The sequence below is a fragment of the Cygnus olor genome, chromosome 28 (genome assembly GCF_009769625.2).
Source record: "Cygnus olor isolate bCygOlo1 chromosome 28, bCygOlo1.pri.v2, whole genome shotgun sequence".
Lineage (NCBI taxonomy): Eukaryota > Metazoa > Chordata > Aves > Anseriformes > Anatidae > Cygnus > Cygnus olor.
Genome location: NC_049196.1, coordinates 1,079,737 through 1,104,279, shown reverse-complemented (window position 1 = coordinate 1,104,279; position 24,543 = coordinate 1,079,737). Strand labels below are relative to the sequence as shown.

Sequence of the window (24,543 nt, the reverse complement as noted above, 5' to 3'; positions counted from 1 at the left end):
AAGGGCAGAGAGTTGTGCTGGTTTAAGGTAAGCAGAAGTGAACAGAGAACACTAAGGACGTCGTTCTGCCCCCGTGGCACTAGGAGAAACGTCGGGAACCATCCACCAGACGAGAGGTTCGGTCAAATGGATCGTTTAATAGGGCTCAAAATATACAGACAACTGAGCAGAGCAAAGGTCCTGCAGTGCCCATCGCCTTCCAGAGATGCACGTGGGAATCGCGGCCGTTGGATGCGCACTGGGGGGGCTCACCCAGCACCGACAGAGCGAGGCAGCACACGGCCACCGGCCAGCGCCGCGCAGGGCCTCCGGGCTGCTGCAGGGACTTCTCCTGCGGGCCACAACTTGGAGAGCTCCCGAGAGCTGCGGTAGTGAGAGGGCAGCGAGGGGGCTGCAGCTTGGGGCACGCCCCGGTGCATCACCTCGGATGCCAGCGGCAGCGTTCGGGTGCTTTTAGTGCACGTGGAGGGTCCTGGCAAGCAGCAGCACGGTGTGGGAACGTCCAGTGCTGCTCCGGAGCCGGAGGGTTCGGCCGGTTTGTGGAAGCTACGGAGGGGCGAGATGGGAATTCCTCCAAGATTCATCGTCTGCTGCTTGGCCTCGGCAGCACTTGAGAGCTCTCGGTGCTTCGGCCACGGAACCCCGCAGCCGTAACCTCCTCGAGGAAGCTGCCAAGAGAAGTTCAGGTTAGTGGAGGCAACGTTTCGCTCACGGAGACCACGGAGAGCAAAGCGCAAAGGTACGGGACGGCAGCGCCCTGCCCTGGGCACCCAAAGGTGGGGCACCCACCACGGGTCACCCCGAAAGGCTCGGGGAGGTCTCTCCCCAAGGCCAGGGCCGGTGAGGCTCCCAGGAGGGCTCCCAGGAGGGCTCCCAGGAGGGATCCGCGTGGACTCAGCCCGGCCCCGCTCGCCTCCGGTAACAAAGCCAGGAAGGCCAGCGGCCAGGCTCGGCTTTCTGCTGGCTCTCAGCCTTCCTGCGGGGTGATAAGGCAGGAAGGGGCAGGGTGGAAGCCTCCTGCTGAGGCATCCTTGGAATTTTACAGCCAGGGCTCTCCAGAAAGCAGCCCCCTGCCTCCAATTTCTGCCCTACACACCGCAGGGTTTTAAGGACTGACATCTGAATCTAACTAACGAGCCACGTGGAAACCTCTGGGCACCAGCCATTCATCGGGGCAGGTCTCAAGGAAGTTTCAGCTCAGTAAAACGCTTAAACGCACACTCAGCTTCATGCCAGGCTCCCCGTGATTTCCCAAGGGACCCCGTCAGCCATGTCCCGGAGCAATGGTCCCCTCGGAAAGCCAAACCCAACACGTTTGGGCTTCTCAGCAGCCCCTCGGCCCGCGGAGATCAGCTGCTGGGGGCAGCTGCAGAGGGGAAAAAAAAGGCCGGGGCAGGCAGGGGGCGGGCGGCAGCTGGCGAAGATGTCTGCGCGTCCGGGCGGTGGGCTCTGCATCCTGCCCCGCTTCGATACCAAGATAGCGAAATGGGAATTTGCGAGCCCGCTCAGTCCTTGCCCAAATCTGTTTCTACTTAAGCCCCAGCAGAATTCCTTGTCCTGCCTTCGGGAGCAGAGCTGGGCTCACAAACACCTGGGAGCCTGCGAAGTCCCACTCGGCAGCGCGCCTCCGAGCCCTGGGCACGGCTGGGGACGGGCTCACAGATCCCAGAATCATCTAGGTTGGAAGAGACCTCCAGAATCATTAAGCCTCAGAAACAAGTTGGCTAAAGAGGTCTGGAATTGGGTTAGGGTCTGAGGCTAACTCCGTCCTTTCAGGAGGAAAGCCCCTCGCCGAAGCACAGCACCGCAGCTCCCACGGAGGCTCTGCCGAGGACGTGTTACCAGGACGGTGGTTACTCCGGCAATGCTACCAGTTTCTAGGCTGACTCATGCCTTCGATATGCTGAGCAAGTTATCTGAACGTTAATGCTTTTTTATAATAAAAAAAGAAAAAAAGAAAGAAAAATCAGGCCATACCACAAACCCTACAGAAAACGTGATTCCCCCAAACCAGGTCCAGCGGCCAAGGTCTCCGGAGCGCAGCCGATGCCAGAAGCGAGCCCCCAGGGGGTGGATCTGGAGCGCACGGCACCGTGCTCCATCGCTTCCCAGGACCCCTGGGGATCCTAGCAGGGTGGTCACGGCCACTCCGGGCCGGGCGAGAATGCAAAACCCCAGAGGGAATCAGAGCTGTGCCCTGCTGCGCCCCCACACCTCGCTCCCTCCGTGGGCACAGGGACCCCATCCCGGTGCAGCCGCAGGCGCAGCCCAGCGGCGTTTGGCACCCGAGCTCCGGGTAAGTGGGTCAGGGTAAATATCCCCTCGGATTAATCCCTGCAGGTTTGTGCTCAACCTGCGCTCCGGATGAGGTGACCCCACGCGCCAGATGTTCCTCCGTCACCACACTCCTCGTTTTCGGAGCTCTTCGCGTCCTGCGCTTTGCTGCGAGCGCTCAAAGCCCCCCAAAATGCAACTTGGGGTCTTGGAATCCTCTTGGAAAGCTACCGAGAACCCGTGGGTTTCACTCCAGCACGGTTCTGCCCGAATTTAGCTGGTTCCTGCAGGTGATTACAGAGGCTGCTATGGTCAGGCACCATCCCGAGGACGAACTCTTACACTCACCATAAATAAAACTCAAAAACATGTTGTTTTTTTTTTAAACATGATCAACAACCCCCAGTCTTCCAGCCCTTCCGTTACAGCTCCTTACATTACTGGGATAAAAACAGAGAGCTCTACACTCAGGTTGCCATTTATCAAGTGGTTCTGCCCAAAACCAAAGCTCTCCGGCACGGGGCACAGCTCTGCAGCGAGCCTTCCCTCGGCTCCTCACGCAAGAAAACGCGGCCAGGAAGGTTTCCTTACCTTTCTGACAAGCCCTAACAGAAGTATTTTCAGGAGGGCTGCCAAAGTTTCACGAGTAACAGAGGCAGCCAATCTGGCCTGATCAGAAAAACCCTGAAAATTCCTTGACAACAACAGATTTTTTCCACCCCGTTGGCGTTTCTCAAAGGAGCTCCGAGCGCTTCCAAACGCGTCTCGGTGGATCCTCTGATAATTGCAGCGAGAGGGCTGCCTGCTAGTGGGAATGGAGGTAAAAAAAAATGAAAAATTAAGTGAACCGAGAGGGGACAGACTGATCTGCAGCAAACCTGAGCGTGCGCAGTGCCAGACAAGACTCAGAGATTTTCTCGTCTTTGCATTTCTGCATTGCTCTGAATTTCACTTGATTTTTCAGCACTCCGCATGCTTTAATGCATTTTTTGCTCCCAGCTCCTGGTTGCAGCCCCCTGGACAGGACGAGAAGACCCAGGGCACGCTCCGAGCCTCGTCACTGACCGGGCTGCCCTGGGTGATGCCAGGAAAGAGCCCATGGAGCGGGAGCACTACGTGGATTTCCCTGCTAGAGGCAGAGGGGGGAAGACAAGAAACACAAATTCTCTCATCCCCTTTAAAACCACGGGGATTTTTTCCAACAGAGGAATAAACTCCACCAACAGAGCCCGTTCGCTTCCGTAGCCTGATTTCTTTCCAAGGAATCCCTTTGCCAACGTGCCTCTTTTCAAAGCGTGAGCGCTGTTAAAGGATTCCTGCCTGTATTTTGTGTTCCTACGGACACGAATCCAGGACGATCAACAGCGACAGATCCACCTTGACATGCTGCAGAGTGGAAGGGAACTTTAAATGGGTACTTTGAGACCTTCTCTGCGAGCACAGAGGGTTGTGTAAGAGCATTTTCATCCCGTTTTTAAGCCTCTGGGTGCAGCGCAGCCACTGGACGAGGCAGGGTCTCTTACACAAGTAAGCCTCTCACAACCTCACAGCTCCAACAACACAACCAGCTCCCGAGGCTCGCCCGTCTCCCGCTTCGTCCAAAAGCGGGCTGGATAGCCCTCAAGCCACCCCCCACCCCACAGACGCAGATGTTGATCACAGTTTGAGTTGGACTGGTCAGAACAATGAAAGCAGGGGCTTAGTGTGCTTACACGGGCTGCTCAGCGCATTAATATAGAAATCTCCTTGTTTATTGTGACATATCAGCCCTAATCCCGCAGCAATAAGCAACGGCTCATTAAAGGGAGGCCAAAGGATTACCGCAGGAGTTAGGACACGATAAAATCTAGGTTTCCTCGCATCAGACACCTCGGTGCGTTGCTGAAACACCCGTGAGCCTCACGCACTTTGCTTGAATCGCTGTCGGTGTTCAGCGACGGGGAACTTCATTTCTCAGCTCGCCCTGCGTACAGGAGGCCAGTCGTCCCTCAAAAAGTGCTCGAGATTACTGCCAGCAAAGTGCTAGCTGTTTCTTATCCCCCCACCGTGGCCTTTCATCATTAAGGAAATGTGATTCAAGCCCCGAGGGTAAAGCAACTCACCTGGGGCAGGGCTGTTGTCAGAACGGGACCCCCGGCGGTCCTCATCCCACAGCTCCCGGGCAGGACCTCGTAGTAATCAGCCCTTACCAACCAACAGCCCGTTTTTTCCCCCCCTTTTTTTTTTTTCTCTCCCACTTCATTCTTTGAAATGCAAATTCTGATACAGTACCCTCGTTTTTCTGTAAATAATTCAGCGACTGCGCCAAAAGGCCGTCACGGGAGAAGCCCTCGCTAGCTAACGTTACTCCTTACAGCACCAACCGACGAAGCGCAGCTGCAAATCTGGAATTTCATCCAGCCAGGACCTGCTCAGAGACCTGCTGCTGCGAACAGACCACGAGGAGAGCTGCCCAACGCCACCTCCGAGGTCAGCAGCAGAGCTGGGATGGGAACCTAGAGCCGATCCCCTCCTTCCTCACCCGCCTGCTCGCCACCCTCCTGCCTCCTCCTCCTAGACGGAACGCTGCCGGGAGATTTTCCCCGTCCCAGTGACAGTTTTTGCTGACTCCGCTGTACCGATACACTTTCGGGGCAGGCCTCAACCTCCAATCTGGCGTGAAAAGCTATGCCATCCCAGGCAGCTTCGTAGCGCCTACTCTGTCGCTTTTGTTGTCGTTGCGCTCAGCGTGGCGCGATGACGGCGCCATCCAGGTTCTCAGCACAGATGCTGGTAGAAGTTGGATGCGGGCCTGTTGGTAGGTGTCAAAATCAGCCTCGAAATGCATCGGTAGACGGTGAGGTTACAGCGGATGGAAGGCTGAATACGAACCAGGTTTTATTTTGCATCCTTGCAAGGTTTAAGCTTACTTAATTCCTTTCTTTTCCTAAGTCAAAGAGCAACTAGTACGTCTGCTGGTCTCTTTTTCTGACTATTTCTAGGCCTGGCTAAAACAGGACTTAGTTCAGAGGCTACTTTGTAAAGCAGAAGGTTGAGGAAGCTGGGTAATTTGGGCAGGAATCGGTTGATATGTGGGCTAATACAGACTTGCCTTCGTAACCCAGTTCATAAAAGCAATTTGCTTCTGGGCCAGCACCAGTTCAGGAGCTTTCCAATCATCTGCTGTTAAACCAAAGAATGGCCAAATTTTGGAGCAGGCGCTGGGAATTTGCAGGGTTTGGGCGTTTTTTTCTTAGCAAATGACAATCGGTCACTGAATCGCCTTGCAGAAGAATTGTTGCTGCATCTGTGCAGGCAGCTTCGGGGCCTGCAGATCCCTTACAGGCATGAAGGGGAAGGGCAAAAGTGCAGAGGGTGTTATAAATACGACCCGGGACTCTAATACAGCAACAGTGCACACACATGGCCTCAACCCAAGCCATTTTTTAGCCTACACGCTGCGCTTGGGTCCACCTGTCAGTAACTGAGATCAAAGAGGTGCCTGACAAATGTCTGCCTGCCATCCAGAGCCGTGGTGGTGGCGGCGTGCGCCTCCGGGACACTGCGGGGGCACCCGAAGCTGTCAGCTCGGGGACTTCACCCTGACTGCCGAGAAGAGTAACTTTTCCCTCCTGTTTAGGACTCTTTTTGTCTGCGTTTCCACTCGGGGGCGGTGAAGCTGTCCTTCCCTCCCAGCCCGGAGCTCCCTTCGGGCTCAGAGCAGCTGCTGGACAATTCGAGGGGCTCGCCCCGGGCTTGGATTCCACCACGCTTCCTGCTGCAACACATGGGAGAGCCGTGGGTCACCTGTCACATTCCCGACGCTCCCCTCCCGCTGGTAACGGCCCTGCAACGTCATCACGAGAGGGACGGAGTGGTGCAGCAGGAGGGAGCAGGGCACGTACTAAAAGAATGCGCGGTTCTTTACTTGGCTAGCAACAAGCTGTGCTGAAAAAAACCCCCAGCGGGCTCAATTTTCACCCGTGGTCCGATATGCAGATGAATAATTTGGGTTTGGGAAATGTTATTTGTGTTTATAAAGAAGTTACTTCACAGTGAATGAACCAGGCTTTCTGTAACGCCAGGAATTTGGGCCAGTCTCAGCAAACAGTTTCAGGTCTCTGTACGAGCTGGCTGACTGTAAATCCCGACTGAGACCCTTGGGAACGGCTCGCTCGGTGAAATAGCATCGATGCTGCCTGACACGAGCCCTCCCAGCTCCGCCAGTCAGCTGCCCGAACGTTTCAGGGACGGTGACCCAGGAAATCAGCGAAGCTCAGCGCGGGCAGCGCTCCCCAGCGCCGCTCAGCTCCTGCAGGGATTAAGCCCTCACAACGTCTGGCCTCCCAAGAAGGCAACCTGGAGCGTAAAGCGAACCAAGAAGGAAAGCTCCTTTCTCTGGGGAGAAATGCAAAAGGCACAGCCAATACTCTGCAGGCTCGTGGGCGGCAGAGAGGCAGTGTAATCACAGAGCCCAGTTCTAATCATAGGCACATCAGCTTCGCTGCTATCACACGCAGTCGCTCCAGATTTCAACAGAGGCAATGAGACCACAGGCAGTGCTGAATTCCCGTGTGCTGCACTGGTTTCTCATTCATAGTGGAGTGCCCGGTGAATTCTAAGCAGGAAAAACTACACACGTCTACTTCCCTGCCCTCGGATCCAGTAAAGCGCACGTTAAACCTTCAGCTTGGTAACACGTCCCTCGGCCATAACGAGCGGAGCGGGGCTCGCACCATTTGCACACGTTTCTGTATAATAAAGATCCCTCAGGCCTCACAAATCCACGCCCACGTCGGCGGCTCTGGGTACCCAGCGCGGAGCGAGGCCGTTACCTTTTGGTGTTGTGGATCGTGGTGCCCCCCAGGACGATGCGCACCCCCGGGTTGGTGCGGTTCAGGTTGTAGACGGTCAGCGCCTCTTCGTAGGTCGCCCCTCCGATGACGAAGACGATGATGTCCTGGGGCCTGCAATAAAGGCACAAGCGTTAAGGAGAAATCCTGCACCAGCCACGGGCACCGAGGCACTGATCCTGCAGACTGCTCTCCCCAGGCCATACCTCGTCTCTGCGATGCGCCGGGCTCAGGACCGACACCACCGCGTGGCCCGTTAAATCGCTGGTCAAACATCGCCTCTCCTAAACGTTTACACGACGTGCTCACGGTCCTTAAAAGGATTTTAAGGACAACTGTGCAAAACATTTCACGTGTGATCGAGACCCCGCTGCGGCTGGTAGATCCGATCGGTTCTGGAGCCGAACGAGGACAGCCGCGGTGCGCACACCTCTCGGGCTGGCTTTGAAGGGCACGGATCGGATGCAGTTTTGCTGGCTGACTACAGAACTGTCAGGATTTATCCCCATGTTTACCACTGAGGTTAGGATTTTACAGAGAAGCAGCATGAGGGAAAACAGGTGCAGAAGGGAAGCGTCATCCCCGAGTGAAGCACAGAACGAGACACGTGCCCTGCACGTTCTGCTCTCACACGAAGGCTGCTCCTTCCCTGCGCCGCCCTCCCTAACCGCTCCGGTTTTCTGCTCTCCGAAACCTCAGAGGGGATCATTTCTGCCAAATCTGTGGTGAAAAGGCCTGGGTGGCATCCTGGCAGTGAGGTACCGTCCACCGCTCGAGCCGGAGCGCCTCGCTGCGGAGGACAGTCAAGTCTCGACACGATTAACTGCCTGCTGCAGCCTCCGAAGTGATCCCTGCTCTCCAAGCAGGTGCTTTTATTAGAGGACAGCCGCTTGCTGCAGCGACCAAGGCATCAGGCATCCCTCTGCCCTGGGCAAGCTCTGGATCGGTGACAAAGTAAAAGGAGCACAAGGCAGGGATGACCCCGGAGCACACTCGGCTCCGTGGCTTCAGTTGCTCCCTGCTGAGGAGCCAGCGCGCAGAGCTCCCGGCACCCGTTAGGCGCAGGGGAGCAGCTTGGAGAAGGAACATCGGGGATTTGGGTCTCAGCAAGCAGGGCTACAAAGAGCAGAGTTGCCATCGGCGTCCCCTGCGCAGGGAGAGGCTGCGAAATCTCCTGCAGCCTGCAGATAAGCAGGGTTATATTTAGCAGCCACTGCGCAGGTTCGAGCAGCTCGCGAAGGCAGACGGAGGGTTTCGCACCGCAGCGCCAGCGCCCGTCACCGAGCCGTCCCCAGGGGACAGAGCAGGGCCGTGCCTCCTCCTTAGAGCTTTGGGAAACCAGATGCAAACGTGCCCGAGTCTTTTGGGAATGGGACTCCAAGGGAAGGGGAGGCACGGCGAGGAAGTGATCCGACAAGCCGCCGTCGGTTGTCAGAAGTAGACCGAAAATCCTCACGAGCCCGATTCTGTCAGCTCGTGCAGTCCCCAGCGCCATCACTTACATATTTCGGGTCAGAGCTGTTAGAAGCCCGAGGAATTTAGGGGCAGAAGTGGCACGGCCGGCTGCCACGCGCTCCTCTGGGATGTCTCAGCACGCTCCAGTCTGCCGTCACCTTTCAGTGCCACCACGACGCCCGCCCTGCAAATTCCCCCCCTCTCTGCAGTCCCTGAAGCCTGTGCAGGGCTGGTCACAGCCTTCTCCTAGGGGTCAGGGTCACGTTAATTAGGCTAACGAGATGTTGGAGCGCCACAGGTGAGAGGGAGGCTGTACATCACCTAGGCTGCGCGTTACCAGCCAAGGCCTGGCTGCAGGTCACATCCACAGGGAGGGAAACCACGCTTCTCTTCCCTGTGCCGGGCCCAGCTGCACAGGAGAGGAGAAGAAAAAAACCAGAAAAATATCTTCCAAAGTCATTTAGAAATGTGTTAAGAGAGGTTTGAGAAAGATAAAGCCTGTTTTGAGGCACATCAGGTTAAGGAGGAACTGAGTGCAAGCAGAAGGAGCAGCGAGTCCTTCTCCGTGCGTGGTGCTGCACAAAACGAGAGCACAAAAATGCTCCGTTTGCCCTGGAAATCAGTTCTGTGCTTTTTACGAAGCAGCTGGCACTGGCCAAGCCAGGAGACCAAACAGCCGAGCGACCCCATCACAGACCACACTAAAATCTTCCTGCCAGCCTCAGTCAATGCCCGGGTTACGTCTTGTGCACAGCTTCGTCACCGCGCGTCGGCGGCTTCTGTTGTGGCGGAGAACGCCCGTAGGAATAGGAACAGATAAACCGACATCCAGAAAACAAAACAAAAAAAAAAGGACACCAGAAAGATCCCAGACAGATAGAGGAATGCAGGAGGAAGGACGATCCAAACGTGCCTTGTGTGGGTGAGCTGATATCCGCAGACTGAACCGGGAGCACCTGCGAGGTGCTGTCACAGGCGCGCTCGTGAAGCGCCCGGGGAATTGCTGCTCGTCCCAAGGGCAAGGTCTGGAATAGGAAGAAACCCCAGGACTGTTACGGGATTAGTGGGGGAGCGACCTCCAGGAGCACTCTTCAGCCCTGGGTTGTGGCCGTGCACCTCCTCGGGTCGGCTCCAAGCTCACAGCGGAGCGCTGCAGGCGTTTCGGAGGGGAGGACAAAGCAACCTCCTCGAGCAAACTACGACCCGGCCGGAGCTCTGCCTTAAAAAACGCTCGCAAAATCACCCCGAACACAAGGCAACGTGTAGGATTTAGCAGGAGCGCTACTTCTCCTCGTCCTCAGGGCAGCGAGGACTGTCTGTGAGCTCAGACACAAAGGCACCCGGGCACACGGGGCCACAGCGCAGGCTGCGAGCTGATGGCTCCAAAAAAGGAGATTTTGTGGTCGCTGCCCGAGGAGCCGCCTCAGCCATCCCTCTGGGCGTGTGTCAGCTGCAGGCACTTCGGAAGGGTCGGCCGGTTCCAAATTCTTCCCCTTCTCGAGCGGGCAAAGAGGAACTTTCCCTTCAAAGAGACTCGGGAAGGGGAAAGACCCTGCCCTGGCTTGAAGGCGCAGAACGCCCTGAACCGGACGACAGCAGCGAGTCCTCGCGTCCCACACCTGAACTTCGACGGGTTTTCGGAGCAGGGCTTGCAAGAAGCAGGTGGCTGACGGCGGGACCTTAACGGCAGGACCTTCAGGGCTCCCCGGGGAGCAGCGTGCCCCAGAGGCTGCTGCGGATCCTTGTTTGGTTTTATAAACGTACCAGTGACAGAGCTGTCCCGCGGTCTGATTGCAGGCTGCTTGGGTACGAGCTGGGCTCCGGCCATCTTAGGTAAGCGGGATCGGGGCCAGCCGCTCCGATCCCAAATGCCCTATTAAGAGCAATTCCCAGGCCGAGGCGTAAACAGAGCAAAAGCTCCACCCAAAGGGGAGGCCTGGGCAGAGCCCGGCAGCGCTCGCAAGGTCTCACAAAGCTCACGAGGCGTTTGGAGGCATCTCCTCCGGCTCCCACCGCTCGCTGCGAGGGAAAGAAGCTTTAGGAATTTTTCTAGCCAGCAATCTCCGGCAGCAAGGTGGAGGGGACTGCAGGCTTGTGGCACACCAGGAAGGATGATATTTAACGCAGCGGGAAGGAAAGCAGAAGCAGAAGAAAGCAGAATTGCTTCTTGCTCTCTCCTAGGAGCTCAGCGCTTTGCAGATTCCCTTTCCTTCGCTGCTGCCAATTTCCACGGATGAATTTGGACCACGAGCTTCTCCTCCCTCGCAGGAGCGTCATGTGTAATACAGAAAGAAATAGTTAAAAAGACTCCTTTCGCATTCTTTGCTGCTCAAGCCACTGCCTCCCTTTGATCAAAAAACACAAAGCCTTTCGCCCTGACCTTCAGCTGAACCCCTGCCAGTGGCTGTAACGCCATCCTCCACCAGCAGAAAGCCAGGAGAAGGACAGCCCAGCTCGCCTTGGGCTCTGATTCCGTGTACAGAGTTTTGGGAAATTATTAAATGCAAATTCCTTGCTCAGCTCGTTTGGCACAAAGGCAAAGCCGTAAACTGGCCCCCTTTTCTCCCAGCCCTTACAGCTCAAACCCTTTTTAAGATGAGCCCCCGTTTTTAGGATGTTACAGTTTGGCAGCTCCTTCTCTTTTGGGTTTTATTTTACCAAAGCTACAGGACTCACGTTGGTTAGCTACGGGACAAGGCTGCAGCTGCTGCGGGAAGGGAGCGAGGTGGAAACTTCATTTCCCTTCTTCCGACTTCTGCTTTGCTTTAGTTCTAGGTAGGAAGTAAATCCTTCCCACGCTCCCCCAGATGAATTATTTGGGTGCTCTTTGTGGCGGGATTCTCAGGGGTAGGTTCCTGTGCCTTCTTCCAAAAACATTTAAAGGGGAAATCCGAGTGAGACACATCTTAGCAGTGTAACAGCACTGAAAGCGAGAAGATAAAGGCCAGAAGGCCACTTCCAGCTAGCTCAGGACCAGCCCAGGTCAGGGATGCCTGGATGCAGCTTCTGCTGTTCCACCCGCTTCATTTCAGACCCCAGATCCTTTCTGTTGGGCTGACATCCATCTCAGTCAGGAGCTGGTTTCAAGGAGAGACGACAGCATTCCTGCTGCCGGGGAGGGCCCTCGATATCTCACATTTATTGAAACTGCCCAGCAACCCCGTCCAAAATCCACCATTTTAGTTTTAGAGGGAAAATGTGGAGCGAGGCAGATGCCTTCGGGCCTCCCAAGGACATACCCAAACTATTTGTTGCTTTTATGATAATAATTCGGTTTTTTAATTCATAAATGAAGTGATTTATATCCCCTGCTGTCAGCCTGGCATGGGATTTGGACGCTCCCCTGTTACAAAACACATTTTCCCTTTCATCAGATGGACGCAAACGTCCCAAGGCAGGGGTAGGGAGGAAGAGCAGCGTGTGTGTGCCTCGGGGAGCCAGCCACGAATGTTCGCTCCCCAACATGCCCTGTCCCTCCCACCCCCTCAACACGGCTGGACCTCGGTCCCCAAGCCCATTTCTCTCCCGCTCCAAACAAATCTGCAGTTTTACTTCAACCCAAACCGCCCTGCAGCAGCCACCTCTCATCACGGATCACCCAGAGGAAGCCACGCGGCAGCGGCCTCGTCCCCTCAAAGCAGACTGCCACGAGAGGGAATAAGAAGCCCCCAACCAGCACGCCACAGGAGCTGCACAGAATTCACAGAAAGGAAAGCGAAGAACCAAACAAAGCAGTGGTTTGTCCGGAAAGCTGCTAGAGAACTTGGGGTCTTCCCTCTGCCCACTCAGTGCCCTCATCTGAGGCCCGTATTTATCTGTAATGACTTCACCGACAACAGATTAGCCGAGCTCCAGCAAAGTCAGCTAGAAGCAGACAGCCAGGGCCCTTTTCAATTACAGTTATTAGCCACATTCAGCAAGATCCCGTTCCGCTCAGAAATAGTAACTGGCTCAGAAGGGAGAGCTAGCAGTTGGACTATTTTTGGGACTCTGCAAATAAACGCCAGATGGTATGGAGTGAAGTTAGGGGGCATGCTGAAATCCATCATGTGAACATCTTGGTGCAGTGGCATTATCCTTTACCTAAGCTCTTGCAACAGGAATGTCAGGTCTTGATGTCTTGGCCAGCGCTGAACACGAAGAAAGGAAGCCCTTATTTCTGTCTTAACAGCCCTCCGCAACACCTACCTGAGAGCACAACCACCATCTATGTGACCAGGACATTTCTTTGACGAGCCCAAGGTGGTTTTTTCACCCAGGGACAAACAACAAAGCAGGTGGCAGCACCAGGAGGAGCAGGAGTGCTCCAGTTCCCAGCTCTGTCCTACAAGGCCCCACATACCTGTCCCGGAGAGTGTTGGGCCCCAGGTAGGGGTACTGGCTGTCCTTGAGTTTCCCTTTGATGAGCTGGTCTAGTGTTTCTTGCAGGAGAGGCTGGTGCTGGGTATACACATTCTCAACACCCTGCAGTGCAGAAGAAGCTCCTGTTACGAATTAACACAGCGAGGCAGCAGGCTAAGATGATCAGCAAAGCCACGTTCAAAAAGCTCCAGCATCTATCTGATGGATACAGCAAGTGTTAACTGTTGAGTCGAGGTTTAGAGGGACTTTTCAGCAACCAACTCCCATCGTCTATGCGAGAATTACGCCCTAACTGCTCCATGCACTTACTATTAAACTCTGAAAGCCACGACACGTGGCACTGCAGCTCATGAGAGTCCTGCTCTGTGGCTGTGATTCTGGCTACAGCTGTCATTACTTCACCCGTGGCAGAGCCGTACCTTCAGACCTTTGAGGAACTGTTTGGTGATGGCCACAGCGTCCTTGGGACTGAACAGGTCACTGCCCCGGACCCGTTTCCCTCCGTACTCCACAACAGCAGACACCAGCTGTACAGAGAGAGGCAAAAACAGAATCTGCTTAACATGGGAAATCAGCTTCCAGGCAGTTACTGTCCACTCAGGACTCAGGAGAGACACTTTCCCCCTCTCCAACAAGAGCCCCTGCGCCCTGACGCTGCCTGCACGAGGAGAGGGGCTGTCGTTCCCACAGCCTTTTGCAGGGCGAGCAGATCCTCCACACGAGGTGACATCATTCTGCTTCTCCACCCCCTCTCCAGCTGCTCGCTGCGTTTGCCAGGCGCTGCCACCCTCTCCCTCCCAGCCAGGCTCCTGCTGCGGGCTCGGTGTGTCCCTTGCTGCAGCCACTGCCTCGCCAGCAGGAGCTGGGGGCAGGCGAAAGGAGCGCGCACCGGGCCCTGTGTCCATGCCCCACGCCGGTTCTAGCAGCCTCCTGGCACGCACACCACCTCTGCTTCACTGAAATCCTTCGTAACATCACTGATTTGGGGGATGGGAATTAGGGAATTAGCTGTGAAGCACCACCTGCAGGCCCCAGCTGACCTCTGGGCTCTCTCTGCAGTGGCAAGCCACCAAAAAGAGCCTTGTGCTACGCCGAGGCACCGCCAACAGGCACCTTACCCCCGAGGAACACATCCCACATCTCCCTCCTGCCCCAGCAGAAGGGGAAATGCGGCAGTTACCTTTCGGTACTTGTCTGGCACCCCTCTGTTCCTGAGGTCCGCCAGCAGCCCCGGCAGGCTGTTGCTGCTGTGGCGCTCGTAGTGCAGGGCGTAGAGCATCACGAGTCGCACGGCGTCGAGCTCCGTCACCTTGGGGTTCTGCAGCAGGCGCCGCACGTTCTGCAAGAGAGGGAGAGCGGTGTTAACGGAGGAGGCCTTCGGAGCACCTTAAATCGGACTGAGAGCGAGCCCACTGCCTAGCAACAAAACTGCATGGAGGAGGAACGCGAGGGAATTAAACTGGGAGGAAGTAAGGAACGGATCCGAGCTTCTGGCGTGCTCTGCGGTCAGAGCGAGCGGAGCACGAGCTGCTTTTGTGGGCCTGGGGATTCGTAACCTGGTCCTGGTGTCCGCTCTTAGCTCCCCAAAATGTGCTGCAGGGAGAGCTCAGCTTGGCGTGAGCCTTCCCTTGCACGGGGCCATCAGCAGGCACGCGCAGGAACGTTTCCTCTCCTCTCCTTCCCAACCGGAGTGAAGCAAAGGCTGGCCCGCAGGTCGCAAGGAGCAAGCACAACTGCGCGGATTTTGTTTTCTTTCGCAAGGTGTGGAGGAGCAGCATCAAATTCTCGGGCAATCTTTGGGTGTGGGAAGCAGAGGGACAAGCATGAAGCGCTTGGAAGCGAAGGAAGGAAGGAATTAAAGCAGGAAAAGGCAAAGAAAAACGACAGCAGCAGAGAGGAAAATACAGAAACCCACGGGTATTTCCTTCCAGCACGCAGATTATTACTTTTCCTGCTGAAGGGAGCACGGTGCCGTTTTAAATACGAAGGGCGCACGCCCCAAAGAGCTGCCTGTTGGACCACAGACTGCTCCCAGGGAAGATGTGGAACCCCCAGCACATGCCGCTCACCCCCCAGGGACCATGGGCAGGATACAGTGGCTCATGTAAGCTGGCCGGTGGCCACAGAAGCACTAGGGCCTCCTCGTTCCAAGAAAAAGGACTTATTTCCTCTCTGCACCCTCTCAGTCACTGGGTAGAGCCTTGGAGCCAAGAGAACACACACGAGAGCCAGGCTGGGAGCTGGGGGGAGCAGTGGGAGTGAGAAGCTTCTCAGCTCTGAGCTCGGAGGTGGCTCTGGCAGAAGAGGCACCGACTGCTGGAGGTGCTCGCGGGCATCTGGTCGGGGCTGGGCAGACGCTCGAGTACACCCCAGGGTCTGAAATTCTCCCCGTGCTGAACGTTAAAGCAAAACATTCAGCCTACTTTAGCTCCGACGCAGGGAATTAGAGGAGCTGCCAGTTGTACAGCTGCAAAGTGGCACTTCCAAGCGAGGGACAGAACCAGCTAGGATTTTTTCCACCCTAAGCAAACGTGACCTTGAAACGCTCCAAAAACCCCAGCGTATCTCTGCAGGGCTCTCCCACCCTCCCAGGACAGATAGGCAGCGCGGAAACATTCGGCGAACAGCTGTGAAACAACGTTGGGAAAGCGGTGGCGTTTCCCCAGCTGATTCAGCTCCGCTTGCCGTTATCTGCCCAGAAATATGGGGTGAAATCCTGGCTTGGAGGAGGATCCCCGAGGCGAAGGGTAAAAGCCTCGTTAAGGTCAGGACTTCACCTGCACGGGGAAGGATGGAGTCGTCCCACGGAGAGGTTTGCTTGCGAGCTTTTTGGCAGCACAGCAGCACTGCCCGTGCACGCGGGGAGCTCGTGGAACAGAAAAGCTCTTGTCCGGCTCGGGAGGTGGGATCCCAAACCTCCCCTTAAGGCTCCCGTGCAACGTCGGGATTAATGAGAGCAGGGAAAGAGTAACCAAAACGGACTGTGCTCGGGGGCCCTGGGCCGCCAGAGAAATTAACAATTGCTGAAGTTACATCGGGGGGAGAACAATCCTGCCTTTATTTCGTGCGCTGCCTTGTTCATTGTGTCCGTGGCCTTGCCCCTGCGCTGCCGTTAGGAGACTGTGACAGGGAACGGGGCAGCTCCAGAGATGCCAATCTGCCTCGTGCAGAAAGATCCCAGATCATTTTTTGCAATTTTGCATTTATTTTCTAGCTACTACGCGGCTTTCAGTCACTCTCGGTTGTCAGAAGCGCACCAGAGCTCCTTCGGCGTGTGGCTGTGACCAAACTTTAGCACTGTGAGAAGGGCAGAAACACCCATTTAGGGCAGAGCAGGACCCAAACGAGCACCAGGGTGAGCTCCAGCGACCACCCTGCAGCTCTCGGTGGGGCTCATCTCCCTGCCTGCCCCTCTGCTCACCTCCCAGCATGGCCACGCTAACCACAGCGCTGCTGCTGCAGCTGCCTCAGCACCACGAGGTCGTCTTGTCCCTACGAATCTGACACAACTTCGGAAAAGGCAGAAAAGCAGACCAAAAAGGGTCTGCAACGCCAAGCACCCGAGCCTCAGCATCAATGCTGGGCGCTGTGTTAGTTCCTCAGCAGCAAACCTGCTTGGAACAGCAGGAACAGCAGCTCCCAGCGTAGGCACGGTGTGCTGAAGTCAAGGATTTGATTTTTAACCTGCACAAGCTTGACCCAGGAGCTGTGATATAGCAAGAGAACCTCAGAAGAGGTTTCCAGCAAACACATTTTATGGCTACAACCTCACTTCAGCACTTGGTCCTCTAAATCCTACCCAATACAAGCCATCAGATCGCATCTCCGTGCTCCCAAATCTACGTAGCTGCAGTGACTTCAACGGGCCTGTCCAGCTTCACATCAGCTCAGGACCTGGCAGCAGCTGGCAGTGCCTGGAGAATTGATCTTATCGCTCAGCCACCCACCTGGAGCACAGCGTAACAGCCAGAGAAGACGGGTATCTCAAACCCGTTGGAGATGCTCAGCTTTATTTTCCTGTCCAAGCGTTGTAGTGTTGTGTAAAGGAGCCCGTTACGCAGCGTAACACCTATCCCAGCCACAAAAAAAATAAGGAATCGCTTTTTAATACTGAATCAGTGGCTGAACTCTGCTCTGATACAGCCCCTCTCAACAATGCTGCTATTTTCCCTGACTAGGCAGCAGCCCCAACCCGTTGTTATCGACGTGCTGTCAGATGTGAGGTCAGGTCACGGAATCCAGCAAGCCAGCACGAGGTCAAACCTCCACTCTAAACTCGGCTATAACAGGAGCCTCTTTTAGGCTTTTGCAGTCCTCTTTGCCAACGAAATCTTTTCTCTAGGAGGCTTTTCGCTGTTTTTTATTTAAAAAAAAAAGTAAAACCCAAGACCTCAAGGAGCAGTCCGGTTTAGGCGACTTCATGGTTTCCATTTTTTAAACCAGTGCTGCTCAGGGGGCCAAGCTCTGATTTACTGGTGCCTGCAGGCAGCCTGCCAGGAGCCAACTGACTGCATCTAACGCAGGAACGCGGCATGTGAAATGTAAAGACAATCTGCAGAGATGCTTCTCCAGCCAGTTATTAACTATGATTCATCCTCATCTGAACCGAACGGGTAGGAGAGGAGCAATCCCAACCCCCAGTGCCCCAGCCCTGCAGGATGTCTGCACGCACCGCTCCCCCTGGTTTTCGGTACCAAACCTCCATCAACCGGGGGGCGACGGGATCAAAGCAGGAGGATTTAAAGGATTTTAAAAATAAAAAAAGGATATTAAAAAAAATTTAAAAACCTCCATCAACCGGAGGGCGAGGTGCTGAGCCCGAGGTACCTGCAGGGCGCTGGAGTGGTCGTTCTGGCAGGCCAGCTCCTGCTCCACCTCCGACACCTCCAGCAGGTTGCGCTCGGCCACCAGGCGGGAGAGCTCGCCCACCACCGTCACGTGCTTCGACACCGTGCCGGACATCTTCTTGAACTGCGGGTAGTTCTCCACAAACGCCTGCAGAGGGGAAAGCAAAGCAAGCCATTCTTCAAATAGCAGCAAAAACCATCCAGCTCGTCCCTGGGTTGCACACAGGCACTAATTTGCCTCACCGTAAGCGAGCCCGGTGCCGGTATACGGATGCTCACGCCCCCCCAAATCCAGAAGCCCCGAAGGTTTCTCCAATTACAAGATGTTTGGCTGCACTTTTGGTTTACTCTTTAAACACAAGGATACGGAAAGTATCTCCAGAGACGCTGCCAGGATTCTTTAAATCTTCAGCGGTGACTAAATTAACGGCCCGCGCTCGGAGCAGCTGCCAGGTGAGCCAGCTCAGCTCTAAAGCCCGCGCAGCCACGCTGGGTTAAGCCAAGCACTTAAATGAGGGCTTACAGGTTCAGTTGGGGGGCTGCTGGGTTCCTGCAAGCTCTGAGCAGCAGCTTAGAGAGCAGGCAGAACGAGCAAGCTCGTAGATTGTGCTGCAGAACGGCCTAGAGAAGTGTCTGGCCTCCAGTGAGACACCGCGTTGTGGTTACCTTCATATCCGCTATGGATTCCAGCTTCTGCTGCTCCTTGGGTTTCCTCTTCTGGAAATCCTCCATGAGGTTCTTGATGTTGCTGCCGATCTCGGCGAAGTTCAGGTACATGTTCTGCAGGGGACAAGAAGGGGACGTGAGAGAAAGCCACTCGGGCAGGAGCCTTGGTGCGCTGACGTGCCACCGCGCATCGTCTGCCCGAGACCCAACCGAGCAGGCAGCTCTGAGGCAGGCCCAGGTTTTGTTTAAATCCCTGAACCAGCCGTGTTATTTCTCATCAGACGTCTCTTGCATCACACGTTGATTCCACCCCGCGTAAGCTATACGTCACCACCCTGACGCCCGAAGCAATTGGGAAGATCCTTTTGCACAGCAAAACCAAGCACGGGACCCGATTCCCAAACTCGGCCCCTCAGCAGGATCCCACCCACCAGACGACGGCACCTACGTTGGCGTAGAACTCGTCGTTCTCGGCGGACAGGACCACCTCCCGGAGATCCTTGCTTATGCCCGGCACGCGAGAGAGGTCGATGCGGTTGTTGTTGATCCCCAGCAGCTCGTGAACCATGGCCTGGTACGTCCACTGCCAAGGATGGGGACAGAGAGAGGCAAGTGGTGGCTTCAGCAGGACAAACAGCACCAAAGGGCAGAGCTCAGGCTGAATTCCAAGCCACTCTGCTTCCCTGCAGCAGCACACCGCGGCTCGAAGCGTGCGTTCCCCAAACTTTTGCCATCAGAATAAATTCTGTGGCGCTCAGACCGGCTTCTCGCTGGCGCAAACACGTGGGAACACCACCCCAAGAAGAAAGGTGCTTGGGACTGATCGTTCTGCTCAGCTAGCTCTATTTTCTCCTCCGCCTGCGAAGGGCCACGTATTTTTGGCTGCAGAGGTTCCACGGTTACAAACTGTTTAATTTTCCTACGTGCTTCTGCACTCCCGAGGCAGCAGGAGGAGTGTGTGTTTCTGCACACCAGCGAGTCACTGTATTTACCCGGGGAAGATGAATGCTAATGGAGAGAGAGAACTGAAAGCTGATGGGAGGGAGTGCTGACGTGCCCGACGCTCCGTTTACATCCACCTGAATCCCTCTTCTGGATGCAAAACCTCCCCCGGAGCAGCCAACGCTTCTGGTGAACCTTTCTGAGGCCGTCGCCTGCTCGCCAGGCTGAGCTGGGGCCGAGCAAACGCCGCAGAAATGAAAGGAGGGAAAGGGGCTGGGGGCAAGATCTGCAGCAACAACCCAAAATCACAGCAGCTATCAACAGCACGGAGGGGGAAACGCACCGCTGCAAGGTCGCTCAGTGAACGCGTGCTACCGAGCAGCCTCGAGAGCTAAACCCGTGGGGAGGGCGCTGCCAGGGCACAGGGCTCGCAGGGCGAGGTGTGTTTTGGGGAAGTGGTCGTGGTCTGGTCCTCCAGGACACCGGTGCCACCTGCCACCGAAGCCAGCACGCACGATCCGTGCTCGGCAGCTTGAAAAAAATCAAGCCAGGAGACAAAAGAGGGATTTCAAAAAGAGCAGGGGCAACGCTTGTCTCCTTTTATACCTTTTGAATATAAACCCTGCCCTGTCAGGCTGCGAACTCCACCTCGCTGCTGCTGCACAGGGCTCTGTGCACCGCCAGGACCCGTGGTCCTCCCTCAGCCCCTCGGCCGACCGCGATGATTGATTCACCTGGTTGAGCAGCGGGGTGATGGCATCGTCGGAGCGGTCCAGGATGAGGAGCAGCGGAGGAACCTCCGTGCGCCGAAAGTCGAACAGCTCGTATTCCTTAGTGATCACTTGCTGGTGAGAAAAGGAGGAAAAAAAAAAGCCATCTGAGCATAGGTTTACCTGGAAGAAGTTCCCTCTTGCTTTGGGCACGGGTGAACAAAAAGTTGTGCTGCTGTCTAAGGTTGCAGGGCCGCGGATAAAGCGCTACCTGTCCCCAAAAGGCGCCAGGTAACCCACTGCAAATTGTAAGAAATGAGGGTGCAAGTTGTGAGACGTGTAAGAAATGAGGGTCTTCACCTCTTTTACGGGTTTTTTCAGAGACAAGGGACGTGCCCTGCCCAAAGCCGCAACAAGGAAACGGCAACGTCTCCAAGAATCAGCTGAAGAAGGGTATTTCCTTCAAACACACCGACTTCTCAACAAGTTAAAATCAAAGTAAGTTGCCAAAATTAAAGTAAGTTGTCAGATGTCATCTGACATCACGGCCAAGCTCTCACCACACCTTCACGCACTCGGCAAGCCTCTTTGCCGGCTCAGATGAGAGCTGGTAGCGAATCATGGGGCATTTCTTCAGAGACAGCAGCAGAGCAGTCAGCCCTTGAGTCGTCCTGGCCAGCTGGGCTGGATCCCAGGTGCGGCCCTGGAAGGAAAGGTTGCAGCTAACACGGACACGCCACCCCCACGCGCGTCTTTGTAACTGGATGGATATTTCGGCTGAAGGAGGGGGAAATAGCAAAGGCCCCGACCCCGATCCCCCGCTATTCCTCTCCTTGCCAGTCCCTTTGAAGGACCAGCTGCCCCCTCACGGACCGCACCCCGCGGCCAGCCCGCCACTGCGCCCAGTTCGCCGCGGCTACTGGTCTGTCTAACCACAGAACGAGGCCCTGGAGAGGAGCGGTGCCTTTTTCCATACCTGGCAGCAGCCCAGGAGGTTGAGAGAAAAAACGTGGGGATTCACAGCAATGTAATCTCCGTAGAATTCCTGCCAAAAAGTGAGAGCAAACGCCGTCAGGTGTCTTGCCAGCCCTTATTCAGCCCCCAAAGGTACGTGTTCTAGCATCAGCGACGCTAAAACCTAAGCACTGCCCGAACTCATCGACACCGATCGTTTCTCCTCCCTGAAAAGCCACTTTCTGGTGTGTTTCTGTGCAGGGAGCTCTTTGTCGACGTCGCAGACAACATTTGGCAGCCTGGGAACAGGCAGATGACAGCAGGGGCTCTGACAGTGGAGGGCAGGGAGAAAAAGGGCAGGCCTGGGGTGTTTTTTGTGCAGTGCTCCTGCGCGCTGTTCAAGAGTCCTCAAGCTTGCACCTTCACCTTCCCAGGGCTTTTGGATCCAGAAATCTACTTTAAAATATTCAAAATTCACCTGGACTTCTGCCACGACTTCCTGCTCATCAGCCTCAGCTAAGGACTTGATGTCACTCTTGCTGATCACGTTGCTGAAATCTGAAAGAGAACAACAGCACGAGCCCGGTCAGGCGCCGCCAGCGGCACGCAGCGCAGGAAAACAGCCTGACCTGATTTCCCACCGGAGCGGATTGCCACAGAGCTCGTTTGACTTTACCCCTGCAATTATCACGCAGACGTTTCAGGCTGGGAGGGAGCTCACACAGAAGGGAGTTCACACTCTGAGCCCCACGCCAGCTTTCTGCCGCTGGTGCCAGCACCCCGTGTGTGACTGCTGCACTGAATCCAGATGAGGTGGTGCGTGGAACACGCAGCAGGACACGGCGGCTCTGGGAAGGCAGGGCTGGCTCCCTTCTCCCCTCCCTGCTCCACCAGGCAGCCCCACAGCCGGCAGATTTCCACGAGTGAGAGACAAACAAGGTGAAACGGCTTGGTACAAGCATCTCGCATCGCTGCCAGCCACGAGCTTTGTCCTGCGGAGCGACGCTGACATCTAGAGGCCGCCTCGGCTCCTTCCCCAGAACCTCAGGAAAGGCGAGGCCTGGACTTCAGCAGCTGCAGCTGTTCTGGTTAATTTCCAAAACCCCCGAATATTGTACAGCATGAGCGAGAAACACCTGCCTGATGCAGCAGGCATTACAAGATGCCTGCTACAAGTTCAGCCCTAAGCTGCGCTGTGAGGTCTAACGCTGCCTCTAAATGATTTACCTTCAAGACTTGGGTCAGCCTCTCACCCTGGGCACTTGTTTCCCTTCTAATAAGGGCACTTTGCTGCCAGCATTAGCCTTCCCTCCCCCTTTTTGTGTTTATGAAGCAACACAAAGTTATAAAACCCCAGAAATTTTCAGAAATAAGCCATAACAGAGCAATACAAATTTAAGGTGCTGCTTTGCAAAGATCTTTTAGGAGTTGTTTCAGTTTAACTGTTTTATTTCATACACATGTAACCTTTGCTAAAATGACTTGGTGATTTGAATAACATAAAAACTAGAACTCAGACACTTTCGGCATTTTGTAAGTGTCTGAGGGTAGTCGTACTATCTTGCATCAGCGTTTTCTGCTGAGCATCAGGTCGGGCTCTGGCTGCAAAGCCTGGCTTATTTGTTAAAACAGAATGCACTTACAAATGAAGTAGATGCTGTACTTCGGCCTCCGCAGCTCCTGAATGAGATATTCCACATTCTCCTGAACAAAAACAGAACCGGGGAGAGATTTAAAACCGCTGCTGTGGTGTCAGAGGGGACGAGACTCGTCCACGCCTCCTGCTCGTCCCATCGGGGTCTCTCATCCCAACCCGTGGAGCAACGTCCCCGTCCCCCTGCGGTACGTCACAACGGTGAGGTTAAGCACAGCCAGGATGCGGGCCCAAGATAGGCGCTGGGTGGAGGGTCAGGAGCAGGGTTGGGTTTTTGGGGAGCTCAAAGCCCACCTCGTTCCTGTCCCCGCCGTGGGCACCACCCCTGCCCCCAGCCCAGGCCGCCCAAAGCCCCCCCAGCCTGGCGCCCGTGCCGCACCTCGGGCCCAAAGCTGCGCTCGGGGAGCTCTTTACCTTGGTGGGGCGCAGGAAGCAAATGGCTTTCAGGTGCTTCATCGGCTCCCTGTTGAAGGAGTCGATGCGCTCGAAGAGGTACACCTCCTTCTGCAGGATCTCCGACTGCGTGTACACCATGCTCACCACGCCGGTCTGTGGGAGAAGCCGGCCCCACACGTCACCCCAGGCCCCACACGTCACCCCCAGCCCCACACACCGCCCCCAGCCCCACACACCGCCCCCAGCCCCACACATCTCTCCAGGCCAGCCCCACACGTCCCCCCCCAGGCCCCACACACCATCCCCAGCCCCACACATCTCCCTGGACCCCACACGTCCCCTCGGGACACACATCACCCCTGGTCGACCCCACACATCCACCCCCCGGCCCCAAACGTCCCCCCAGGCCCCACACATCGCCCCCGGCCCCACACATCTCCCCTCAGGCCCCACACATCTCCCCCGACCCCACACACCCCCCAAACCCCACACGCCCCCCCCCAAACCCCACAGATCCTCCCCCCCCCCCCAGCCCCCCGCTCACCGTCTCGCGGTCCATCAGCAGCACCTTCATGCCCGGCCCGCTGTCCTCGATCATTTTCGCCACGTACTGCTTCACCGCCAGCACCGCGTTCATCTCGGCCCGGCTCGGCTCGGCTCGGCTCGGCTCTGCCAGGCCCGGCCCGGCCCGGCCCGGCCCCGCTCCGCCGCCTCCCGCCGCCCCCCTGGGACTTGTAGTCCTCCAGCCGCAGGTGCCGCGGGGCGCAGCGCGGCGCTGGACTACAACTCCCGGCATGCCCCGCGGCACGGCCTCGCCCCGCGGGCCCGCCCCGCAGGCCCGGTAACGGCGGCTCCCCGCCACAGGGCCGCTCGGGGCCGGGCGTTGGGTGCGGAGAGTGCGGGGCTGGGGTCGGGCCCGTCGGTTCTGAGCCCGCTGTGGGGCTGGGTCCTGTCAGTCCCGAGCCCTCTGGGGGGCTGGGATCCCGCTGTGGGGCTGGGGTCCCACTGTGGGGTTGGGGTCCCGTCAGTCCTGAGCCTGCTGTGGGGCTGAGGTCCCCGCTGTGGGGCTGGGGTCCCGTCAGTCCCGCTGTGGGGCTGGGTCCTGTCAGTCCTGAGCCCCCTGTGGGGTTGGGGGCCCGCTGTGGGGTTGGGGGCCCGTCAGTCCTGCTGTGGGGCTGGGTCCCCCCTGTCCTGGTCCCGCTGCGGGGCTGGCTCCTGCCGCTGCTGGGGTCCTGCCCTGGGGCTGTCCCGTCCCCACCATGCTCCTGAATAAAGTCCCGCACCCACCTGCGGTCCCGTCCCTTCCCTCCTCACCAAACTGCCCCCAACTCCTCCCTGCTCCCCCTCATCACGGGGCTGAAGGGGACTCAGCCTTGGTAAGGGGAGGCCCTGGGAAGGGACTGGGCACTAAACCGAGCTCTCCTCCTGCTCCCAGGGCTCCTCCTAAAAAT

The 24,543-nt window shown here is 56.4% G+C and overlaps 1 protein-coding gene and 1 long non-coding RNA gene across 2 annotated transcripts; both read right to left on the bottom strand.

The window, feature by feature from the left end:
- Positions 1 to 120: 120 nt before the first annotated feature.
- Positions 121 to 23,809, bottom strand: VPS45 (vacuolar protein sorting 45 homolog). Its single transcript, XM_040538918.1, has 15 exons — positions 23,637 to 23,809; positions 23,111 to 23,245; positions 22,686 to 22,746; positions 21,521 to 21,600; positions 21,065 to 21,133; positions 20,654 to 20,791; positions 20,113 to 20,223; positions 18,885 to 19,019; positions 18,437 to 18,550; positions 17,751 to 17,918; positions 14,104 to 14,262; positions 13,343 to 13,450; positions 12,904 to 13,025; positions 7,089 to 7,220; positions 121 to 668 (listed from the first exon to the last, which is right to left on the bottom strand). The coding sequence occupies exons 1-15, from the start codon at positions 23,727 to 23,729 to the stop codon at positions 581 to 583; spliced, it is 1,713 nt and encodes a 570-aa protein (XP_040394852.1). The 5' UTR covers positions 23,730 to 23,809; the 3' UTR covers positions 121 to 580.
- On the bottom strand, positions 7,948 to 9,902 carry LOC121060828. Its single transcript, XR_005814934.1, has 2 exons — positions 9,791 to 9,902; positions 7,948 to 8,669 (listed from the first exon to the last, which is right to left on the bottom strand). It is a non-coding gene; the product is annotated as an uncharacterized LOC121060828 (long non-coding RNA).
- Positions 23,810 to 24,543: the final 734 nt, after the last annotated feature.